The sequence below is a fragment of the Petromyzon marinus genome, unplaced genomic scaffold, assembly GCF_048934315.1.
Source record: "Petromyzon marinus isolate PM22_M1 ecotype Great Lakes invasive population unplaced genomic scaffold, UKy_Petmar_22M1.pri1.0 PM_Scaffold_96, whole genome shotgun sequence".
Taxonomy (NCBI): Eukaryota; Metazoa; Chordata; class Hyperoartia; order Petromyzontiformes; family Petromyzontidae; genus Petromyzon; species Petromyzon marinus.
This window is the reverse complement of record NW_027423706.1, coordinates 39913-59084: the sequence shown is the minus strand read 5'-3', so window position 1 is coordinate 59084 and position 19172 is coordinate 39913. Positions and strand designations below refer to the sequence as shown.

General features: G+C 50.8%; 1 protein-coding gene across 1 annotated transcript in view; it reads left to right on the top strand.

Moving 5' to 3' along the window:
* LOC116938354 (uncharacterized) overlaps positions 1–19172 on the top strand; it is an 84528-nt gene that overhangs the window by 52343 nt on the left and 13013 nt on the right. Inside the window, exon 10 of the mRNA XM_076064983.1 lies at positions 5501–5601. Coding sequence (XP_075921098.1) covers positions 5501–5601 — 101 coding nt within the window. The remainder of the gene's footprint in view (positions 1–5500; positions 5602–19172) is intronic.

The following is a 19172-nucleotide window of genomic DNA, read 5'->3' as shown; positions in this document are numbered from 1 at the left end:
TCACTGTGTGTGTGTGTCACTGTGTGTGTGTCACTGTGTGTGTCACTGTGTGTGTCACTGTGTGTGTCACTGTGTGTGTGTCACTGTGTGTGTGTCACTGTGTGTGTGTCACTGTGTGTGTGTGTGTCACTGTGTGTGTGTCACTGTGTGTGTGTGTCACTGTGTGTGTGTCACTGTGTGTGTGTCACTGTGTGTGACTGTGTGTGTGTGAGTGTGTGTCACTGTGTGTGTGTGTCACTGTGTGTGTGTGTCACTGTGTGTGTGTGTCACTGTGTGTGTGTGTCACTGTGTGTGTGTGTCACTGTGTGTGACTGTGTGTGTGTGAGTGTGTGTCACTGTGTGTGTGTGTCACTGTGTGTGTGTCACTGTGTGTGTGTGTCACTGTGTGTGTGTCACTGTGTGTGTGTCACTGTGTGTGTGTCACTGTGTGTGTCACTGTGTGTGTCACTGTGTGTGTGTGTCACTGTGTGTGTGTGTCACTGTGTGTGTGTCACTGTGTGTGTGTGACTGTGTGTGTGTGTCACTGTGTGTGTGTGTGTCACTGTGTGTGTGTCACTGTGTGTGTGTCACTGCGTGTGTCACTGTGTGTGTGTGACTGTGTGACTGTGTGTGTGACTGTGTGTGTGACTGTGTGTGTGTGTCACTGTGTGTGTCACTGTGTGTGTGTGTCACTGTGTGTGTCACTGTGTGTGTGTGTGTCACTGTGTGTGTGTCACTGTGTGTGTGTGACTGTGTGTGTGTGTCACTGTGTGTGTGTGTCACTGTGTGTGTCACTGTGTGTGTGTCACTGTGTGTGTGACTGTGTGTGTGTCTCACTGTGTGTGTGTGTCACTGTGTGTGTGTCACTGTGTGTGTGTCACTGTGTGTGACTGTGTGACTGTGTGTGTGTCACTGTGTGTGTGTGTGTGACTGTGTGTGTCACTGTGTGTGTGTGACTGTGTGTCACTGTGTGTGTGACTGTGTGTCACTGTGTGTGTGTCACTGTGTGTGTGTGACTGTGTGTGTGTGTCACTGTGTGTATGTGTCACTGTGTGTGTCTGTGTCTGTGTGACTGTGTGTGTGTCACTGTGTGTGACTGTGTGACTGTGTGTGTCACTGTGTGTGACTGTGTGTGTGTGACTGTGTGTGTGTGAGACTGTGTGTGTCACTGTGTGTGACTGTGTGTGTCACTGTGTGTGACTGTGTGTGTGTGTGTCACTGTGTGTGTGTGTCACTGTGTGTGTGTGACTGTGTGTGTGTCACTGTGTGTGTGTGTCACTGTGTGTGTGTGTGTGTCACTGTGTGTGTGTCACTGTGTGTGTGTGTCACTGTGTGTGACTGTGTGACTGTGTGTGTCACTGTGTGTCACTGTGTGTGTGTGTGACTGTGTGTGTGTGTCACTGTGTGTGTGTGTCACTGTGTGTGTGTGTGTGACTGTGTGTGTGTCACTGTGTGTGTGTGTCACTGTGTGTGACTGTGTCACTGTGTGTGTGTGACTGTGTGTCACTGTGTGTGTGTCACTGTGTGTGTGTCACTGTGTGTGTGTGTCACTGTGTGTGTCACTGTGTGTGTGTCTGTGTGTGTCACTGTGTGTGTCACTGTGTGTGTGTGACTGTGTGACTGTGTGTGTGACTGTGTGTGTGACTGTGTGTGTCACTGTGTGTGTCACTGTGTGTGTCACTGTGTGTGTGTGACTGCTGGACTACATAGTGACGGACCAGCGAATGCGAGCCCATGTCCTTGACACCAGGACCTACCGTGGAGCTGATCTGCCCTCTGACCATCGACTAGTCATCTGTAAGATGCGCCTGCCATTCTTCCACTCCGGTGGTGGGTGTACACCCAGGACCCCATTCCAACCTAAAGTGGCCTGGTCTCAGTTATCTGATGAAAGTTGCAAGCGAGAATTTCATCATCGCTTGCGGCTGGGATTGGCATCGTCCCCGACTCCTCCTGATGTCGAGGGTAAATGGGCGAGGTTTAGGACTGTGACTCATGCAGCTGCAATGGCTGCTTTGGGTACGCGGTCCAGACCTCCCCAGACACCCTGGATGACAGAGGAGTTGTTCAGGATGGTTGAGAAAAAGCGACAGGCCCACTGTCATCGGCTACAGAATCCCACGTCAGAGAATGAGGAGGCTTACCGCAGCCTTCGCTCGGAGGTTCGGAGAGCCGTGAGGCGCTGCAAGGATGGGTGGTGGTCGCGGGTTGCTGAGGAGATGGAGTCTGCCTCAGTGGCCCGTGATCACAAATCTCTATTTAACTCCATCAAAAAAGTAACCTGCAGCGCCACACCTATTACCATCATTAGGGGAAAAAACGGTGATCCAATTTCCGACCCCCAGGAACAGGTTCGCAGATTTGCTGAGCATTTCTGTGAGGTCCTGGGGGAGGGAAAATCCCTCAGCCAGGAAAACATCGTGGCACAAAGTGAGGATGACCCTGCTGAGGCTGCGGTGCCTCGAATATTGGATGAAGTGACCCCCTGTGAGTGGCTGGCTGAGGTGCCATCTGCTGAGGAAGTATTGAAGGCGATCCGGAGTCTGAGACCAGGAAAGGCAGCGGGCAGAGATGATCTCCCAAGCGAAATGCTGAGGGAGGGTGGCGTTTGTGCACAGACTGCCCTATATGACATCATAACAACAGTCTGGACCACTGGACGGGTTCCGCAGGATTGGAAGGATGCCCTGGTGGTCCCCCTTTTTAAGAAGGGGGACCGCACAGACTGTAACAACTACAGGGGCATCTCACTCCTCAGTGTGCCGGGAAAGGTCCTGGCAAGGATTATTCAGCATCGCCTTGCCAGGCACGCTGAGGAGAGGCTTGCGGAGCCCCAATGCGGTTTCAGGAAAGGGCGGTCCTGCACAGATGCCATATTTTCTGTCCGTCTGCTACAGCAGAGGTGTAGGGAATTCCAACAAGACCTACATCTCTGCTTTATTGACCTGGTCAAGGCCTATGATACCATCAGTAGGCCTGGGCTCTGGGTCGTTCTTCGTGCTTTTGGAGTACCTGACCCTCTGCTCACGATCATTAAGGACCTTCATGATGGTGAGCGGGCCCGGGTAAAACTACGTGGCCGGGAGTCAGAGCCATTCCCTGTACACCTTGGGGTGCGACAGGGATGTCCTCTGGCTCCCACATTATTTAACATCTATTTTGACCACGTAGTTCGTGAAGCCTTCAATAGCTGTACCGGGGGAATCTCCATATGGTACAGATATAATGGGAGGCTAATCGATGCCCGGGTGCGGTCAAGGGATGGCTCCCTATTGCTCAACCACGTTATGTATGCTGATGACTTGGTAATAGCTGCTCAGTCAGAGGAGGAGTTGGAGACGCTGCTGCTGAGACTGGAGCGTGCCACTAAGAGGTGGGGCCTTACCATCAGCCCCACCAAAACTAAGCACCTGCCTGGGTATTTTGTACCATCGGACACTCCACCCCCACAACTCCCAATCGGTGATGGGGCAGTTGTGGAGAGAGTGGAGAGTTTCCCATACCTGGGCAGTGTGCTCATGACTGGCTCCAGTTTAACAGCAGAGGTCTCACTCCGAATCAGTCGAGCGGCAATATCTTTTCATCGGTTGCGTAACGCTGTGTGGAAGCTACCTGGTCTGTCGCTCCGCACTAAGCTTCAGGTCTTCTCGGCCACGGTCATTCCCTCCCTTCTCTACGCTTGCGAAACGTGGACCCCCCTAATGGAACATCTTCGCCGGTTAGAAACATTTAGGCTGACCTGCCTACGATCCATCCTGGGTTTAACCAGACTGGATTGTGTGAGGAGCTCACAAATCCTTGAAAGATCTGGGCAGGGTCCCATCGGTGAGCTCCTCCGGCAGGCAAGGCTGCGATGGCTGGGTCATGTAGCCCGCATGCCCAGCCACCGCATGCCGAAACAGCTTTTGTTTGGCCGGATTGAGGGGGCTAAGCGGGCGCGGCACGGGCTAGAGAAGAGATGGAGTGATGTGGTACAGGAGGACGTGGAGCTGAGTGGACTTGCCGATGACTGGTACCAGCGGTGTCAAGATCGGCCTCTGTGGAGGAGGCTCGTGAAGGATGCTACTGGGCAGTTGGAGGCAGTCGCCCTCCAACAACAACGGAGGGCGGAGGAGCGACGCTCACAACAGCGAGCGGAGCGCCGGGTGGCTAAAGCACAGCAGGTTGGCACAGTAGGGGGCACAGGTGGTGCATCAGCCAGTCATCTCAGTCAGTCGACCCGTGGCACCTGGGTCTGCCCCGTGACCTCCTGCCAGCGGGCGTTCGACACTTCACGTGGCCTCAGGGTGCACATAGCCTGGCACAAGCGTCGTGGTGACGTCACCGCCACTTAGTGGCGAATGGCGGTTGTTGTTGTTGTTGTGTGACTGTGTGACTGTGTGTGTGACTGTGTGTGTGTGACTGTGTGTGTGTGTGACTGTGTGTGTGTGACTGTGTGTGTGTGTCACTGTGTGTGTCACTGTGTGTGACTGTGTGTGACTGTGTGTGTCACTGTGTGTGACTGTGTGTGTCACTGTGTGTGACTGTGTGTGTGTGTCACTGTGTGTATGTGTCACTGTGTGTGTGTCACTGTGTGTGACTGTGTGTGTCACTTTGTGTGTGTGTGTCACTGTGTGTGTGTCTGTGTCTGTGTGACTGTGTGTGTGTCTGTGTCTGTGTGACTGTGTGTGTGTGACTGTGTGTCACTGTGTGACTGTGTGACTGTGTGTGTGTCTGTGTCTGTGTGACTGTGTGTGTGTGACTGTGTGTGTGTGTGTGTGACTGTGTGTGTGTCACTGTGTGTGACTGTGTGACTGTGTGTGTGTCACTGTGTGTGTGTGTGTGACTGTGTGTGTGTGTGACTGTGTGACTGTGTGTGTGTCACTGTGTGTCACTGTGTGTGTGACTGTGTGTGACTGTGTGTGTCACTTTGTGTGTGTGTGTCACTGTGTGTGTGTCTGTGTCTGTGTGACTGTGTGTGTGTGTGACTGTGTGTCACTGTGTGTGTGTGTGACTGTGTGTGTGTCTGTGTCTGTGTGACTGTGTGTGTGTGACTGTGTGTGTGTGTGTGACTGTGTGTGTGTGTCACTGTGTGTATGTGTCACTGTGTGTGTGTCACTGTGTGTGACTGTGTGTGTCACTGTGTGTGTGTGTCACTTTGTGTGTGTGTGTCACTGTGTGTGTGTCTGTGTGACTGTGTGTGTGTGACTGTGTGTCACTGTGTGACTGTGTGTGTGTCAATGTGTGTGTCACTGTGTGTGTGTGACTGTGTGTGTGTGTGACTGTGTGACTGTGTGTGTGTGACTGTGTGTGTGTGACTGTGTGTGTCACTGTGTGTGTGTTACTGTGTGTGTGTGTCACTGTGTGTGTCACTGTGTGTGTGTCACTGTGTGTCACTGTGTGTGTCACTGTGTGTGTGACTGTGTGTGTGTGTCACTGTGTGACTGTGTGACTGTGTGTGTGTGTCACTGTGTGTGTGACTGTGTGTGACTGTGTGTGTGTGTGACTGTGTGTGACTGTGTGTGACTGTGTGTGTGTGTAGTCTGGCCTGGTGTTCTCTGACGAGGAGTGGGAGCGTGAGTGGGAGGAGCTGCTGCAGCTGGCGTCCAGCGAGCCTCGGGGCTCCTCACTCAGCGCCCCACGGTGCGTGTCTCACTCTGTCTGTGTCTCACTGTGTGTCTCACTGTGTGTGTGTCTCACTGTGTGTGTCTCACTGTGTGTGTCTGTCTAACTCTGTGTCTCACTGTGTGTGTCTGTGTGTCTCACTGTGTGTGTCTCACTGTGTGTGTCTGTGTGTGTCTGTCTAACTCTGTGTGTGTGTGTATCACTGTGTGTGTGTCTCACTGTGTGTGTCTCACTGTGTGTCTGTGTCTCTGTCTCACTGTGTGTGTGTGTATCACTGTGTGTGTCTCACTGTGTGTGTCTCACTCTGTGTCTCACTGTGTGTGTCTGTGTGTCTCACTGTGTGTCTCACTGTGTGTGTCTCACTGTGTCTCACTGTGTGTGTCTCACTGTGTGTGTGTGTCTTACTGTGTGTGTCTCACTGTGTCTCACTGTGCGTGTCTCACTGTGTGTGTCTCACTGTGTGTGTGTGTCTCACTGTGTGTCTCTGTGTGTGTGTCTCTGTGTCTCACTCTGTATGTCTGTGTGTCTCACTGTGTGTCTCACTGTGTGTCTCTGTCTCACTGTGTGTCTCACTGTGTGTGTCTGTGTCTCTGTCTCACTCTGTGTGTCTCACTCTGTGTCTCACTGTGTGTGTCTCACTGTGTGTGTCTCACTGTGTGTGTCTCACTCTGTGTCTCACTGTGTGTGTCTGTGTGTCTCACTGTGTGTCTCACTGTGTGTGTCTCACTGTGTCTCACTGTGTGTGTCTCACTGTGTGTGTGTGTCTTACTGTGTGTGTCTCACTGTGTCTCACTGTGCGTGTCTCACTGTGTGTGTCTCACTGTGTGTGTGTGTCTCACTGTGTGTCTCTGTGTGTGTGTCTCTGTGTCTCACTCTGTATGTCTGTGTGTCTCACTGTGTGTCTCACTGTGTGTCTCTGTCTCACTGTGTGTCTCACTGTGTGTGTCTGTGTCTCTGTCTCACTCTGTGTGTCTCACTCTGTGTCTCACTGTGTGTGTCTCACTGTGTGTGTCTCACTGTGTGTGTCTCACTCTGTGTCTCACTGTGTGTGTCTGTGTGTCTCACTGTGTGTCTCACTGTGTGTGTCTCACTGTGTCTCACTGTGTGTGTCTCACTGTGTGTGTGTGTCTTACTGTGTGTGTCTCACTGTGTCTCACTGTGCGTGTCTCACTGTGTGTGTCTCACTGTGTGTGTGTGTCTCACTGTGTGTCTCTGTGTGTGTGTCTCACTCTGTGTGTCTGTGTGTCTCACTGTGTGTCTCACTGTGTGTCTCTGTCTCACTGTGTGTCTCACTGTGTGTGTCTGTGTCTCTGTCTCACTCTGTGTGTCTCACTCTGTGTCTCACTGTGTGTGTCTCACTGTGTGTGTCTCACTGTGTGTGTCTCACTGTGTGTGTCTCACTGTGTGTGTCTGTGTGTCTCACTGTGTGTCTCACTGTGTGTCTCACTGTGTGTGTCTCACTGTGTCTCACTGTGTGTGTCTCACTGTGTGTGTGTGTCTTACTGTGTGTGTCTCACTGTGTCTCACTGTGCGTGTCTCACTGTGTGTGTCTCACTGTGTGTGTGTGTCTCACTGTGTGTCTCTGTGTGTGTGTCTCACTCTGTGTCTCACTCTGTGTGTCTGTGTGTCTCACTGTGTGTCTCACTGTGTGTCTCTGTCTCACTGTGTGTCTCACTGTGTGTGTCTGTGTCTCTGTCTCACTCTGTGTGTCTCACTCTGTGTCTCACTGTGTGTGTCTCACTGTGTGTGTCTCACTGTGTGTGTCTCACTGTGTGTGTCTCACTCTGTGTCTCACTGTGTGTGTCTCACTGTGTGTGTCTCACTGTGTGTGTCTCACTGTGTGTGTCTCACTGTGTCTCTGTCTAACTCTGTGTGTGTCTCACTGTGTGTGTCTCACTGTGTGTGTGTCTGTGTCTCTGTCTCACTGTGTGTGTGTGTCTCACTGTGTGTGTCTCACTGTGTGTGTCTCACTGTGTCTCACTGTGTGTCTCACTGTGTCTCACTGTGTGTGTCTCACTGTGTGTGTCTCTGTGTGTGTCTCACTGTGTGTGTCTCACTGTGTGTGTCTCACTGTGTGTGTGTCACTCTGTGTGTCTCTGTCTCACTGTGTGTGTCTCACTGTGTGTGTCTCTGTCTCACTGTGTGTGTCTCTGTCTCACTGTGTGTGTCTCACTGTGTGTGTCTCACTGTGTGTGTCTCTGTCTCACTCTGTGTGTGTCTCACTGTGTGTGTCTCACTGTGTGTGTCTCTGTCTCACTGTGTGTGTCTCACTGTGTGTGTCTCACTGTGTGTGTCTCACTGTGTGTGTCTCACTGTGTGTGTCTCACTCTGTGTCTCACTGTGTGTGTCTCACTGTGTGTGTCTCACTCTGTCTGTGTGTCTCACTGTGTGTGTGTCACTCTGTGTGTGTGTCTCACTGTGTGTGTCTCACTGTGTGTGTCTCACTCTGTGTCTCACTGTGTGTGTCTCACTGTGTGTGTCTCACTCTGTCTGTGTGTCTCACTGTGTGTGTGTCACTCTGTGTGTGTGTGTCACTGTGTGTCTCACTGTGTGTCTCACTGTGTGTGTCTCACTGTGTGTGTCTCACTGTGTGTGTCTCACTGTGTGTGTCTCACTGTGTGTCTCACTGTGTGTGTCTGTGTGTCTCACTGTGTGTCTCACTGTGTGTGTCTCACTGTGTCTCACTGTGTGTGTCTCACTGTGTGTGTGTGTCTCACTGTGTGTGTGTGTCTTACTGTGTGTGTCTCACTGTGTCTCACTGTGCGTGTCTCACTGTGTGTGTCTCACTGTGTGTGTGTGTCTCACTGTGTGTGTCTCACTGTGTGTGTGTGTCTCACTGTGTGTCTCACTCTGTGTGTCTGTGTGTCTCACTCTGTGTCTCACTCTGTGTGTCTGTGTGTCTCACTGTGTGTCTCACTGTGTGTCTCTGTCTCACTGTGTGTCTCACTGTGTGTGTCTGTGTCTCTGTCTCACTCTGTGTGTCTCACTCTGTGTCTCACTGTGTGTGTCTCACTGTGTGTGTCTCACTGTGTGTGTCTCACTGTGTGTGTCTCACTGTGTGTATCTCACTGTGTGTGTCTGTGTGTCTCACTGTGTGTCTCACTGTGTGTGTCTCACTGTGTCTCACTGTGCGTGTCTCACTGTGTGTGTCTCACTGTGTGTGTGTGTCTCACTGTGTGTCTCTGTGTGTGTGTCTCACTCTGTGTCTCACTCTGTGTGTCTGTGTGTCTCACTGTGTGTCTCACTGTGTGTCTCTGTCTCACTGTGTGTCTCACTGTGTGTGTCTGTGTCTCTGTCTCACTCTGTGTGTCTCACTCTGTGTCTCACTGTGTGTGTCTCACTGTGTGTGTCTCACTGTGTGTGTCTCACTGTGTGTGTCTCACTCTGTGTCTCACTGTGTGTGTCTCACTGTGTGTGTCTCACTGTGTGTGTCTCACTGTGTGTGTCTCACTGTGTCTCTGTCTAACTCTGTGTGTGTCTCACTGTGTGTGTCTCACTGTGTGTGTGTCTGTGTCTCTGTCTCACTGTGTGTGTGTGTCTCACTGTGTGTGTCTCACTGTGTGTGTCTCACTGTGTCTCACTGTGTGTCTCACTGTGTCTCACTGTGTGTGTCTCACTGTGTGTGTCTCACTGTGTGTGTCTCTGTGTGTGTCTCACTGTGTGTGTCTCACTGTGTGTGTGTCACTCTGTGTGTCTCTGTCTCACTGTGTGTGTCTTACTGTGTGTGTCTCTGTCTCACTGTGTGTGTCTCTGTCTCACTGTGTGTGTCTCACTGTGTGTGTCTCACTGTGTGTGTCTCTGTCTCACTCTGTGTGTGTCTCACTGTGTGTGTCTCACTGTGTGTGTCTCACTGTGTGTGTCTCACTGTGTGTGTCTCACTGTGTGTGTCTCACTGTGTGTGTCTCACTGTGTGTGTCTCACTGTGTGTGTCTCACTGTGTGTGTCTCACTGTGTGTGTCTCACTCTGTCTGTGTGTCTCACTGTGTGTGTGTCTCACTGTGTGTGTGTCACTCTGTGTGTGTGTCTCACTGTGTGTCTCACTGTGTGTGTCTCACTGTGTGTGTATCACTGTGTCTCTGTGTGTCTGTGTCTCACTGTGTGTCTGTGTGTGTCTCACTCTGTGTCTCACTGTGTTTCTGTCTCACTCTGTGTCTCACTCTGTGTCTCACTCTGTGTCTGTGTGTCTCACTGTGTGTCTCTGTCTCACTGTGTGTGTCTCACTGTGTGTGTCTCACTGTGTGTGTCTCTGTCTCACTCTGTGTGTTTCTGTCTCACTCTGTGTGTCTCACTGTGTGTGTCTCACTGTGTGTGTCTGTGTCTCACTGTGTGTGTCTCTGTCTCACTGTGTGTGTCTCACTGTGTGTGTCTCACTGTGTGTGTCTCTGTCTCACTCTGTGTGTGTCTCACTGTGTGTGTCTCACTGTGTGTGTCTCACTGTGTGTGTCTCACTCTGTGTGTCTCACTCTGTGTGTCTCACTGTGTGTGTCTCACTGTGTGTGTCTCACGGTGTGTGTCTCACTGTGTGTCTCACTGTGTCTCTGTGTGTGTCTCTGTGTGTCTCACTGTGTGTGTCTCTGTCTCACTGTGTGTCTCACTCTGTGTCTGTGTGTGTGTCTCACTGTGTGTGTGTGTGTGTCTCACTGTGTGTGTCTCACTGTGTGTGTCTCACTGTGTGTGTCTCACTCTGTGTGTCTCACTCTGTGTGTCTCACTGTGTGTGTCTCACTGTGTGTGTCTCACGGTGTGTGTCTCACTGTGTGTCTCACTGTGTCTCTGTGTGTGTCTCTGTGTGTCTCACTGTGTGTGTCTCTGTCTCACTGTGTGTCTCACTCTGTGTCTGTGTGTGTGTCTCACTGTGTGTGTGTGTGTCTCACTGTGTGTGTCTCACTGTGTGTGTCTCACTGTGTGTGTCACTGTGTGTGTCTCACTGTGTGTGTCTCACTGTGTGTCTCACTGTGTGTGTCTCACTGTGTGTGTCTCACTCTGTGTGTCTCACTCTGTGTGTCTCACTGTGTGTGTCTCACTGTGTGTGTCTCACTGTGTGTCTCACTGTGTGTGTCTCTGTGTCTCACTGTGTGTCTCTGTCTCACTGTGTGTCTCACTCTGTGTCTCACTGTGTGTGTCTCACTGTGTGTCTCACTGTGTCTCACTGTGTCTCACTGTGTGTCTCTGTGTGTCTCACTGTGTCTCTGTCTCACTCTGTGTCTCACTGTGTGTCTCACTGTGTGTGTCTCACTGTGTCTCACTGTGTGTCTCACTGTGTGTGTCTCACTGTGTCTCACTGTGTGTGTCTCACTGTGTCTCACTGTGTATCTCACTGTGTGTGTCTCACTGTGTGTGTCTCACTGTGTGTCTCTGTCTCACTGTGTGTGTCTCTGTCTCACTGTGTGTGTCTCTGTCTCACTGTGTGTGTCTCACTGTGTCTCTGTCTCACTGTGTGTGTCTCACTCTGTGTCTCACTGTGTCTCTGTCTCACTCTGTGTGTCTCACTGTGTCTCACTGTGTCTCACTCTGTGTCTCACTGTGTCTCTGTGTGTCTGTGTCTCACTGTGTGTCTGTGTGTGTCTCACTCTGGGTCTCACTGTGTCTCTGTGTGTCTCACTCTGTGTGTCTCACTGTGTGTGTCTCAATGTGTGTGTCTCACTGTGTATGTCTCACTGTGTGTCTCACTGTGTGTGTCTCTGTCTCACTGTGTGTGTCTCACTGTGTGTCTCACTGTGTGTGTCTCACTGTGTGTGTCTCACTCTGTGTCTCACTGTGTGTGTCTCACTCTGTGTGTCTCTGTGTCTCTGTGTCTCACTCTGTGTGTCTGTGTCTCACTCTGTGTGTCTCACTGTGTGTCTCACTGTGTGTCTCTGTGTGTGTCTCACTGTGTCTCACTGTGTGTGTCTCACTGTGTGTGTCTCACTGTGTGTCTCACTGTGTGTGTCTCACTCTGTGTCTCACTGTGTGTGTCTCACTCTGTGTGTCTCACTGTGTGTGTCTCACTCTGTGTCTCACTGTGTGTGTCTCACTCTGTGTGTCTCTGTGTCTCTGTGTCTCACTCTGTGTGTCTGTGTCTCACTCTGTGTGTCTCACTGTGTGTCTCACTGTGTGTCTCTGTGTGTGTCTCACTGTGTCTCACTGTGTGTGTCTCACTGTGTGTCTCTGTGTGTCTCACTGTGTGTCTCACTCTGTGTCTGTGTGTCTCACTCTGTGTGTGTCTCACTGTGTGTGTCTCACTGTGTGTGTCTCACGGTGCGTGTCTCACTCTGTGTCTGTGTGTCTCATTGTGTCTCACTGTGTCTGTGTGTCTCACTCTGTGTGTGTCTCACTGTGTGTCTCACTGTGTGTGTCTCACTGTGTGTGTCTCACTCTGTGTGTCTCACTCTGTGTGTCTCACTCTGTGTGTCTCACTCTGTGTCTGTGTGTCTCACTCTGTGTGTCTCACGGTGTGTCTCACTGTGTCTCACTCTGTGTGTCTCACGGTGTGTGTCTCACTGTGTGTCTCACTCTGTGTGTCTCACTGTGTGTCTGTGTGTCTCACTCTGTGTGTCTCACTGTGTGTGTCTCACTGTGTCTCACTGTGTCTCACTCTGTGTGTCTCACTCTGTGTGTCTCACTCTGTGTGTCTCACTCTGTGTCTGTGTGTCTCACTGTGTGTGTCTCACGGTGTGTGTCTGTGTCTCACTGTGTGTGTCTCTGTCTCACTGTGTGTGTCTGTGTCTCACTCTGTGTGTCTCTGTGTCTCTGTGTCTCACTGTGTGTGTCTCACTCTGTGTGTCTCACTGTGTGTGTCTGTGTGTCTCTGTGTGTCTCACTCTGTGTGTCTCACTCTGTGTCTGTGTGTCTCACTGTGTGTGTCTCTGTGTGTCTCACTGTGTGTCTCACTCTGTGTCTCACTCTGTCTCTGTCTCACTGTGTGTGTCTCACTCTGTCTCTGTGTCTCTGTCTCACTGTGCGTGTCTCACTGTGTGTATCTCACTGTGTGTCTCTGTCTCACTGTGTGTGTCTCACTCTGTGTGTCTCACTGTGTGTGTCTCTGTCTCACTCTGTGTGTCTCACTCTGTGTGTCTCACTGTGTGTGTCTCACTGTGTGTTTCACTGTGTCTCACTGTGTCTCACTGTGTGTCTCTGTCTCACTGTGTGTCTCACTCTGTGTCTCACTGTGTGTGTCTCACTGTGTCTCACTGTGTCTCACTGTGTGTCTCACTCTGTGTGTCTCTGTGTCTCACTCTGTGTGTCTCACGGTGCGTGTCTCACTCTGTGTCTCACTGTGTGTGTCTCTGTGTGTCTCACTGTGTGTGTCTCACTGTGTGTGTCTCACGGTGCGTGTCTCACTCTGTGTCTGTGTGTCTCACTGTGTCTCACTGTGTGTGTGTGTGTGTCTCACTCTGTCTCTGTGTGTCTCTGTGTCTCACTGTGTGTGTCTCACTGTGTGTGTCTCACTGTGTGTGTCTCACGGTGCGTGTCTCACTCTGTGTCTGTGTGTCTCACTGTGTCTCACTGTGTGTGTGTGTGTCTCACTCTGTCTCTGTGTGTCTCTGTGTCTCACTATGTGTGTCTCTGTCTCACTGTGTGTGTGTCTCACTGTGTGTCTCACTGTGTGTCTCACTCTGTGTGTGTCTCTGTATCACTGTGTGTGTCTCACTCTGTGTCTCTGTGTCTCTGTGTGTCTCACTCTGTGTCTCACTGTGTGTCTCACTGTGTGTGTCTCACTCTGTCTGTGTGTCTCTGTCTCACTGTGTGTGTCTCACTGTGTGTCTCACTGTGTGTCTCACTCTGTCTCTGTGTCTCTGTCTCACTGTGTGTGTCTCACTCTGTGTCTCACTGTGTGTCTCTGTGTGTCTCACTCTGTGTCTCACTGTGTGTCTCTGTCTCACTGTGTGTCTCTGGCTCACTCTGTGTGTCTCTGTCTCACTGTTTGTGTCTCACTCTGTGTGTCTCACTGTGTGTCTCACTGCGTGTCTCTGTGTCTCACTGTGTGTCTCACTGTGTGTCTCTGTCTCACTGTGTGTGTCTCTGTCTCACTGTGTGTGTCTCACTCTGTGTGTCTCACTGTGTGTGTCTCACTGTGTGTCTCACTGTGTCTCTGTCTCACTGTGTGTGTCTGTGTCTCACTGTGTCTCACTGTGTCTCTGTGTGTCTGTGTGTCTCTGTGTGTCTCTGTGTTTCTCTGTGTGTCTCTCTGTGTCTCTGTGTGTCTCACTGTGTCTCTGTGTCTCACTGTGTGTCTCTGTGTGTCTCACTGTGTGTGTCTCACTGTGTCTCTGTCTCACTCTGTGTCTCACTGTGTGTCTCACTGTGTCTCACTGTGTGTGTCTCACTGTGTCTCACTGTGTGTCTCACTGTGTCTCACTGTGTGTCTCACTGTGTGTGTCTCACTGTGTGTCTCTGTCTCACTGTGTGTGTCTCTGTCTCACTGTGTGTGTCTCTGTCTCACTGTGTGTGTCTCACTGTGTCTCTGTCTCACTGTGTGTGTCTCATTCTGTGTCTCACTGTGTCTCTGTCTCACTCTGTGTGTCTCACTGTGTCTCACTGTGTCTCACTCTGTGTCTCACTGTGTCTCTGTCTCACTGTGTGTGTCTCACTGTGTCTCTGTGTGTCTGTGTCTCACTGTGTGTCTGTGTGTGTCTCACTCTGGGTCTCACTGTGTCTCTGTGTGTCTCACTCTGTGTGTCTCACTGTGTGTGTCTCAATGTGTGTGTCTCACTGTGTGTGTCTCACTGTGTGTGTCTCACTGTGTGTCTCACTGTGTGTGTCTCTGTCTCACTGTGTGTGTCTCACTGTGTGTCTCACTGTGTGTGTCTCACTCTGTGTCTCACTGTGTGTGTCTCACTCTGTGTGTCTCTGTGTCTCTGTGTCTCACTCTGTGTGTCTGTGTCTCACTCTGTGTGTCTCACTGTGTGTCTCACTGTGTGTCTCTGTGTGTGTCTCACTGTGTCTCACTGTGTGTGTCTCACTGTGTGTCTCTGTGTGTCTCACTGTGTGTCTCACTGTGTGTGTCTCACTCTGTGTCTCACTGTGTGTGTCTCACTCTGTGTGTCTCACTGTGTGTGTCTCACTCTGTGTCTCACTGTGTGTGTCTCACTCTGTGTGTCTCTGTGTCTCTGTGTCTCACTCTGTGTGTCTGTGTCTCACTCTGTGTGTCTCACTGTGTGTCTCACTGTGTGTCTCTGTGTTTCTCTGTGTGTCTCTCTGTGTCTCTGTGTGTCTCACTGTGTCTCTGTGTCTCACTGTGTGTCTCTGTGTGTCTCTGTGTGTCTCACTGTGTCTCTGTGTCTCACTGTGTGTCTCACTGTGTCTCTGTGTCTCACTGTGTGTCTCTGTGTGTCTCTGTGTGTCACTGTGTGTGTCTCACTGTGTGTGTCTCACTGTGTGTGTCTCACTGTGTGTGTCTCACTGTGTGTGTCTCACTCTGTTTGTGTCTCTGTCTCACGGTGAGTGTCTTACTGTGTGTCTGTGTGTGTCTCTGTGTGTGTCTCACTGTGTGTCTCACTCTGTCTCTGTGTCTCTGTCTCACTCTGTGTGTCTCACTGTGTATGTCTCACTGTGTGTCTCTGTCTCACTCTGTGTGTCTCACTGTGTCTCTGTGTGTGTCTCACTGTGTGTGTCTCACTGTGTGTCTCACTCTGTGTCTCTGTGTCTCTGTGTGTCTCACTCTGTGTGTCTCACTGTGTCTCTGTGTGTATCTCACTGTGTGTGTCTCACTGTGTGTGTCTCACCCTGTGTGTGTCTCACTGTGTGTCTCACTGTGTGTGTCTCACTCTGTCTCTGTGTCTCTGTCTCATTGTGTGTGTCTCACTCTGTGTCTCACTGTGTCTCACTCTGTGTCTCACTGTGTGTGTCTCACTCTGTGTCTCACTGTGTCTCACTCTGTGTGTGTCTCACTGTGTGTCTCACTGTGTGTCTCACTGTGTCTCTGTGTGTCTCACTCTGTCTCTGTGTCTCTGTATCACTCTGTGTGTCTCACTGTGTGTGTCTCACTGTGTGTGTCTCACTGTGTATCTCACTCTGTCTGTGTGTCTCACTGTGTGTGTCTCACTGTGTGTGTCTCACTCTGTCTCTGTGTCTTTGTGTGTCTGTGTGTGTCTCACTGTGTCTCACTGTGTGTGTCTCACTGTGTCTCGGTGTGTCTGTGTGTGTCTGTGTGTGTCTCACTGTGTGGTGTGTGTGTGTGTCTGTGTGTGTCTCACTGTGTGTGTCTCACTGTGTGTCTCACTCTGTCTCTGTGTGTCTCACTCTGTCTCACTCTGTCTCAGTGTGTCTCACTGTGTGTCTCACTCTGTCTCACTGTGTCTCTGTCTCACTCTGTGTCTCACTGTGTCTCTGTGTGTCTCTGTCTCACTGTGTGTGTCTCACTCTGTCTCTGTGTCTCACTCTGTCTCACTGTGTGTCTCACTCTGTGTGTCTCACTGTGTGTCTCACTGTGTCTCTGTGTCTCACTGTGTGTGTCTCACTCTGTCGCTATCTGTGTCTCACTCTGTGTCTCGCTGTGTGTGTCTCACTGTGTGTGTCTCACTGTGTGTGTGTCTCACTGTGTGTGTCTCAATGTGTGTGTCTCACTCTGTGTGTGTCTCACTGTGTCTCTGTGTGTCTCTGTGTGCCTGTGTGTGTCTCACTCCGTCTCACTGTGTGTCTCTGTGTCTCTGTGTGTGTCTCTGTCTCACTGTGTGTGTCTCACTGTGTCTCTGTGTGTGTCTCACTGTGTGTGTCTCACTGTGTCTCACTGTGTGTGTCTGTGTGTCTCACTGTGTTGTCTCCCTCTGTGTCTCACTGTGTGTGTCTCACTGTCTGTATCTGTGTGTCTCACTCTGTCTCACTGTGTGTCTCACTGTGTGTGTCTCACTGTGTGTGTCTCACTGTGTGTGTCTCTGTGTCTCACTGTGTGTGTCTCACTCTGTGTGTCTCTCTGTGTGTGTCTCACTGTGTGTGTCTCTGTGTCTCACTGTGTGTGTCTCCCTCTGTGTCTCACTGTGTGTGTCTCACTGTGTGTGTCTCACTGTGTGTGTCTCACTCTGTGTGTCTCACTGTGTGTGTCTGTGTGTCTCACTCTGTCTCACTGTGTCTCTCACTGTGTGTGTCTCACTGTGTGTGTCTCACTGTGTGTGTCTCACTGTGTGTGTCTGTGTGTCTCACTGTGTGTGTCTCACTGTGTGTGTCTCACTGTGTGTGTCTCACTGTGTGTGTCTCACTGTGTGTGTCTGTGTGTCTCCCTCTGTCTCACTGTGTCTCTCACTGTGTGTGTCTCACTGTGTGTGTCTCACTGTGTGTGTCTCACTGTGTGTGTCTGTGTGTCTCACTCTGTCTCACTGTGTCTCTCACTGTGTGTGTCTCACTGTGTGTGTCTCTGTGTCTCACTGTGTGTGTCTCCCTCTGTGTCTCACTGTGTGTGTCTCACTGTATGTGTCTCACTCTGTGTGTCTCACTGTGTGTGTCTCACTCTGTGTGTCTCACTGTGTGTGTCTCACTCTGTGTGTGTCACTCTGTGTGTCTCACTGTGTGTGTGTCTCTCTGTGTGTGTCTCACTCTGTGTGTCTCACTCTGTGTGTGTCACTCTGTGTGTGTCACTCTGTGTGTCTCTGTGTGTCTCACTGTGTGTGTCTCTGTGTCTCACTGTGTGTGTCTCACTCTGTGTGTGTGTCTCACTGTGTGTGTCTCTGTGTCTCACTGTGTGTGTGTCTCTCTGTGTGTGTCTCACTCTGTGTGTCTCACTCTGTGTCTCTGTGTGTCTCACTGTGTGTGTCTGTGTGTCTCACTCTGTGTGTGTCTCACTGTGTGTGTCTTACTGTGTGTGTCTCTGTGTGTCTCTCTTTCTGTGTCTCACTGTGTTTCTCACAGTGTGTGTCTCTGTGTGTCTCTCTGTGTGTGTCTGTGTGTGTCTCACTGTGTGTGTCTCACTGTGTCTCTGTTTGTGTCTCACTGTGTGTGTCTCACTGTGTCTCACTGTGTCTCACTGTGTGTGTCTGTGTGTCTCACTGTGTTGTCTCACTGTGTGTGTCTCACTGTGTGTGTCTCACTGTGTGTGTCTCACTGTGTCTCTGTGTGTGTCTCACTGTGTGTGTCTCACTGTGTCTCACTGTGTCTCACTGTGTGTGTCTCACTGTGTCTCACTGTGTGTGTCTGTGTGTCTCACTGTGTTGTCTCCCTCTGTGTCTCACTGTGTGTGTCTCACTGTCTGTATCTGTGTGTCTCACTCTGTCTCACTGTGTGTCTCACTGTGTGTGTCTCACTGTGTGTGTCTCACTGTGTGTGTCTCTGTGTCTCACTGTGTGTGTCTCACTCTGTGTGTCTCGCTGTGTGTGTCTCACTGTGTGTGTCTCTGTGTCTCACTGTGTGTGTCTCACTCTGTGTGTGTCACTCTGTGTGTCTGTGTGTCTCACCGTGTGTGTCTCACTGTGTGTGTCTGTGTGTCTCTGTGTCTCACTGTGTGTGTCTCACTCTGTGTGTCTCTCTGTGTGTGTCTCACTGTGTGTGTCTCTGTGTCTCACTGTGTGTGTCTCCCTCTGTGTCTCACTGTGTGTGTCTCACTGTGTGTGTCTCACTGTGTGTGTCACTGTGTGTCTCACTGTGTGTGTCTCACTGTGTGTCTCACTGTGTGTGTCTCACTGTGTGTGTCTGTGTGTCTCCCTCTGTCTCACTGTGTCTCTCACTGTGTGTGTCTCACTGTGTGTGTCTCACTGTGTGTGTCTCACTGTGTGTGTCTGTGTGTCTCACTCTGTCTCACTGTGTCTCTCACTGTGTGTGTCTCTCTGTGTGTGTCTCACTGTGTGTGTCTCTGTGTCTCACTGTGTGTGTCTCCCTCTGTGTCTCACTGTGTGTGTCTCACTGTATGTGTCTCACTCTGTGTGTCTCACTGTGTGTGTCTCACTCTGTGTGTCTCACTGTGTGTGTCTCACTCTGTGTGTGTCACTCTGTGTGTCTCACTGTGTGTGTGTCTCTCTGTGTGTGTCTCACTCTGTGTGTCTCACTCTGTGTGTGTCACTCTGTGTGTGTCACTCTGTGTGTCTCTGTGTGTCTCACTGTGTGTGTCTCTGTGTCTCACTGTGTGTGTCTCACTCTGTGTGTGTCTCACTGTGTGTGTCTCTGTGTCTCACTGTGTGTGTGTCTCTCTGTGTGTGTCTCACTCTGTGTGTCTCACTCTGTGTCTCTGTGTGTCTCACTGTGTGTGTCTGTGTGTCTCACTCTGTGTGTGTCTCACTGTGTGTGTCTCTGTGTGTCTCTCTGTCTGTGTCTCACTGTGTTTCTCACAGTGTGTGTCTCTGTGTGTCTCTCTGTGTGTGTCTGTGTGTGTCTCACTGTGTGTGTCTCACTGTGTCTCTGTTTGTGTCTCACTGTGTGTGTCTCACTGTGTCTCACTGTGTCTCACTGTGTGTGTCTCACTGTGTGTGTCTGTGTGTCTCACTGTGTTGTCTCACTGTGTGTGTCTCACTGTGTGTGTCTCACTGTGTGTGTCTCACTGTGTCTCTGTGTGTGTCTCACTGTGTGTGTCTCACTGTGTCTCACTGTGTCTCACTGTGTGTGTCTCACTGTGTCTCACTGTGTGTGTCTGTGTGTCTCACTGTGTTGTCTCCCTCTGTGTCTCACTGTGTGTGTCTCACTGTCTGTATC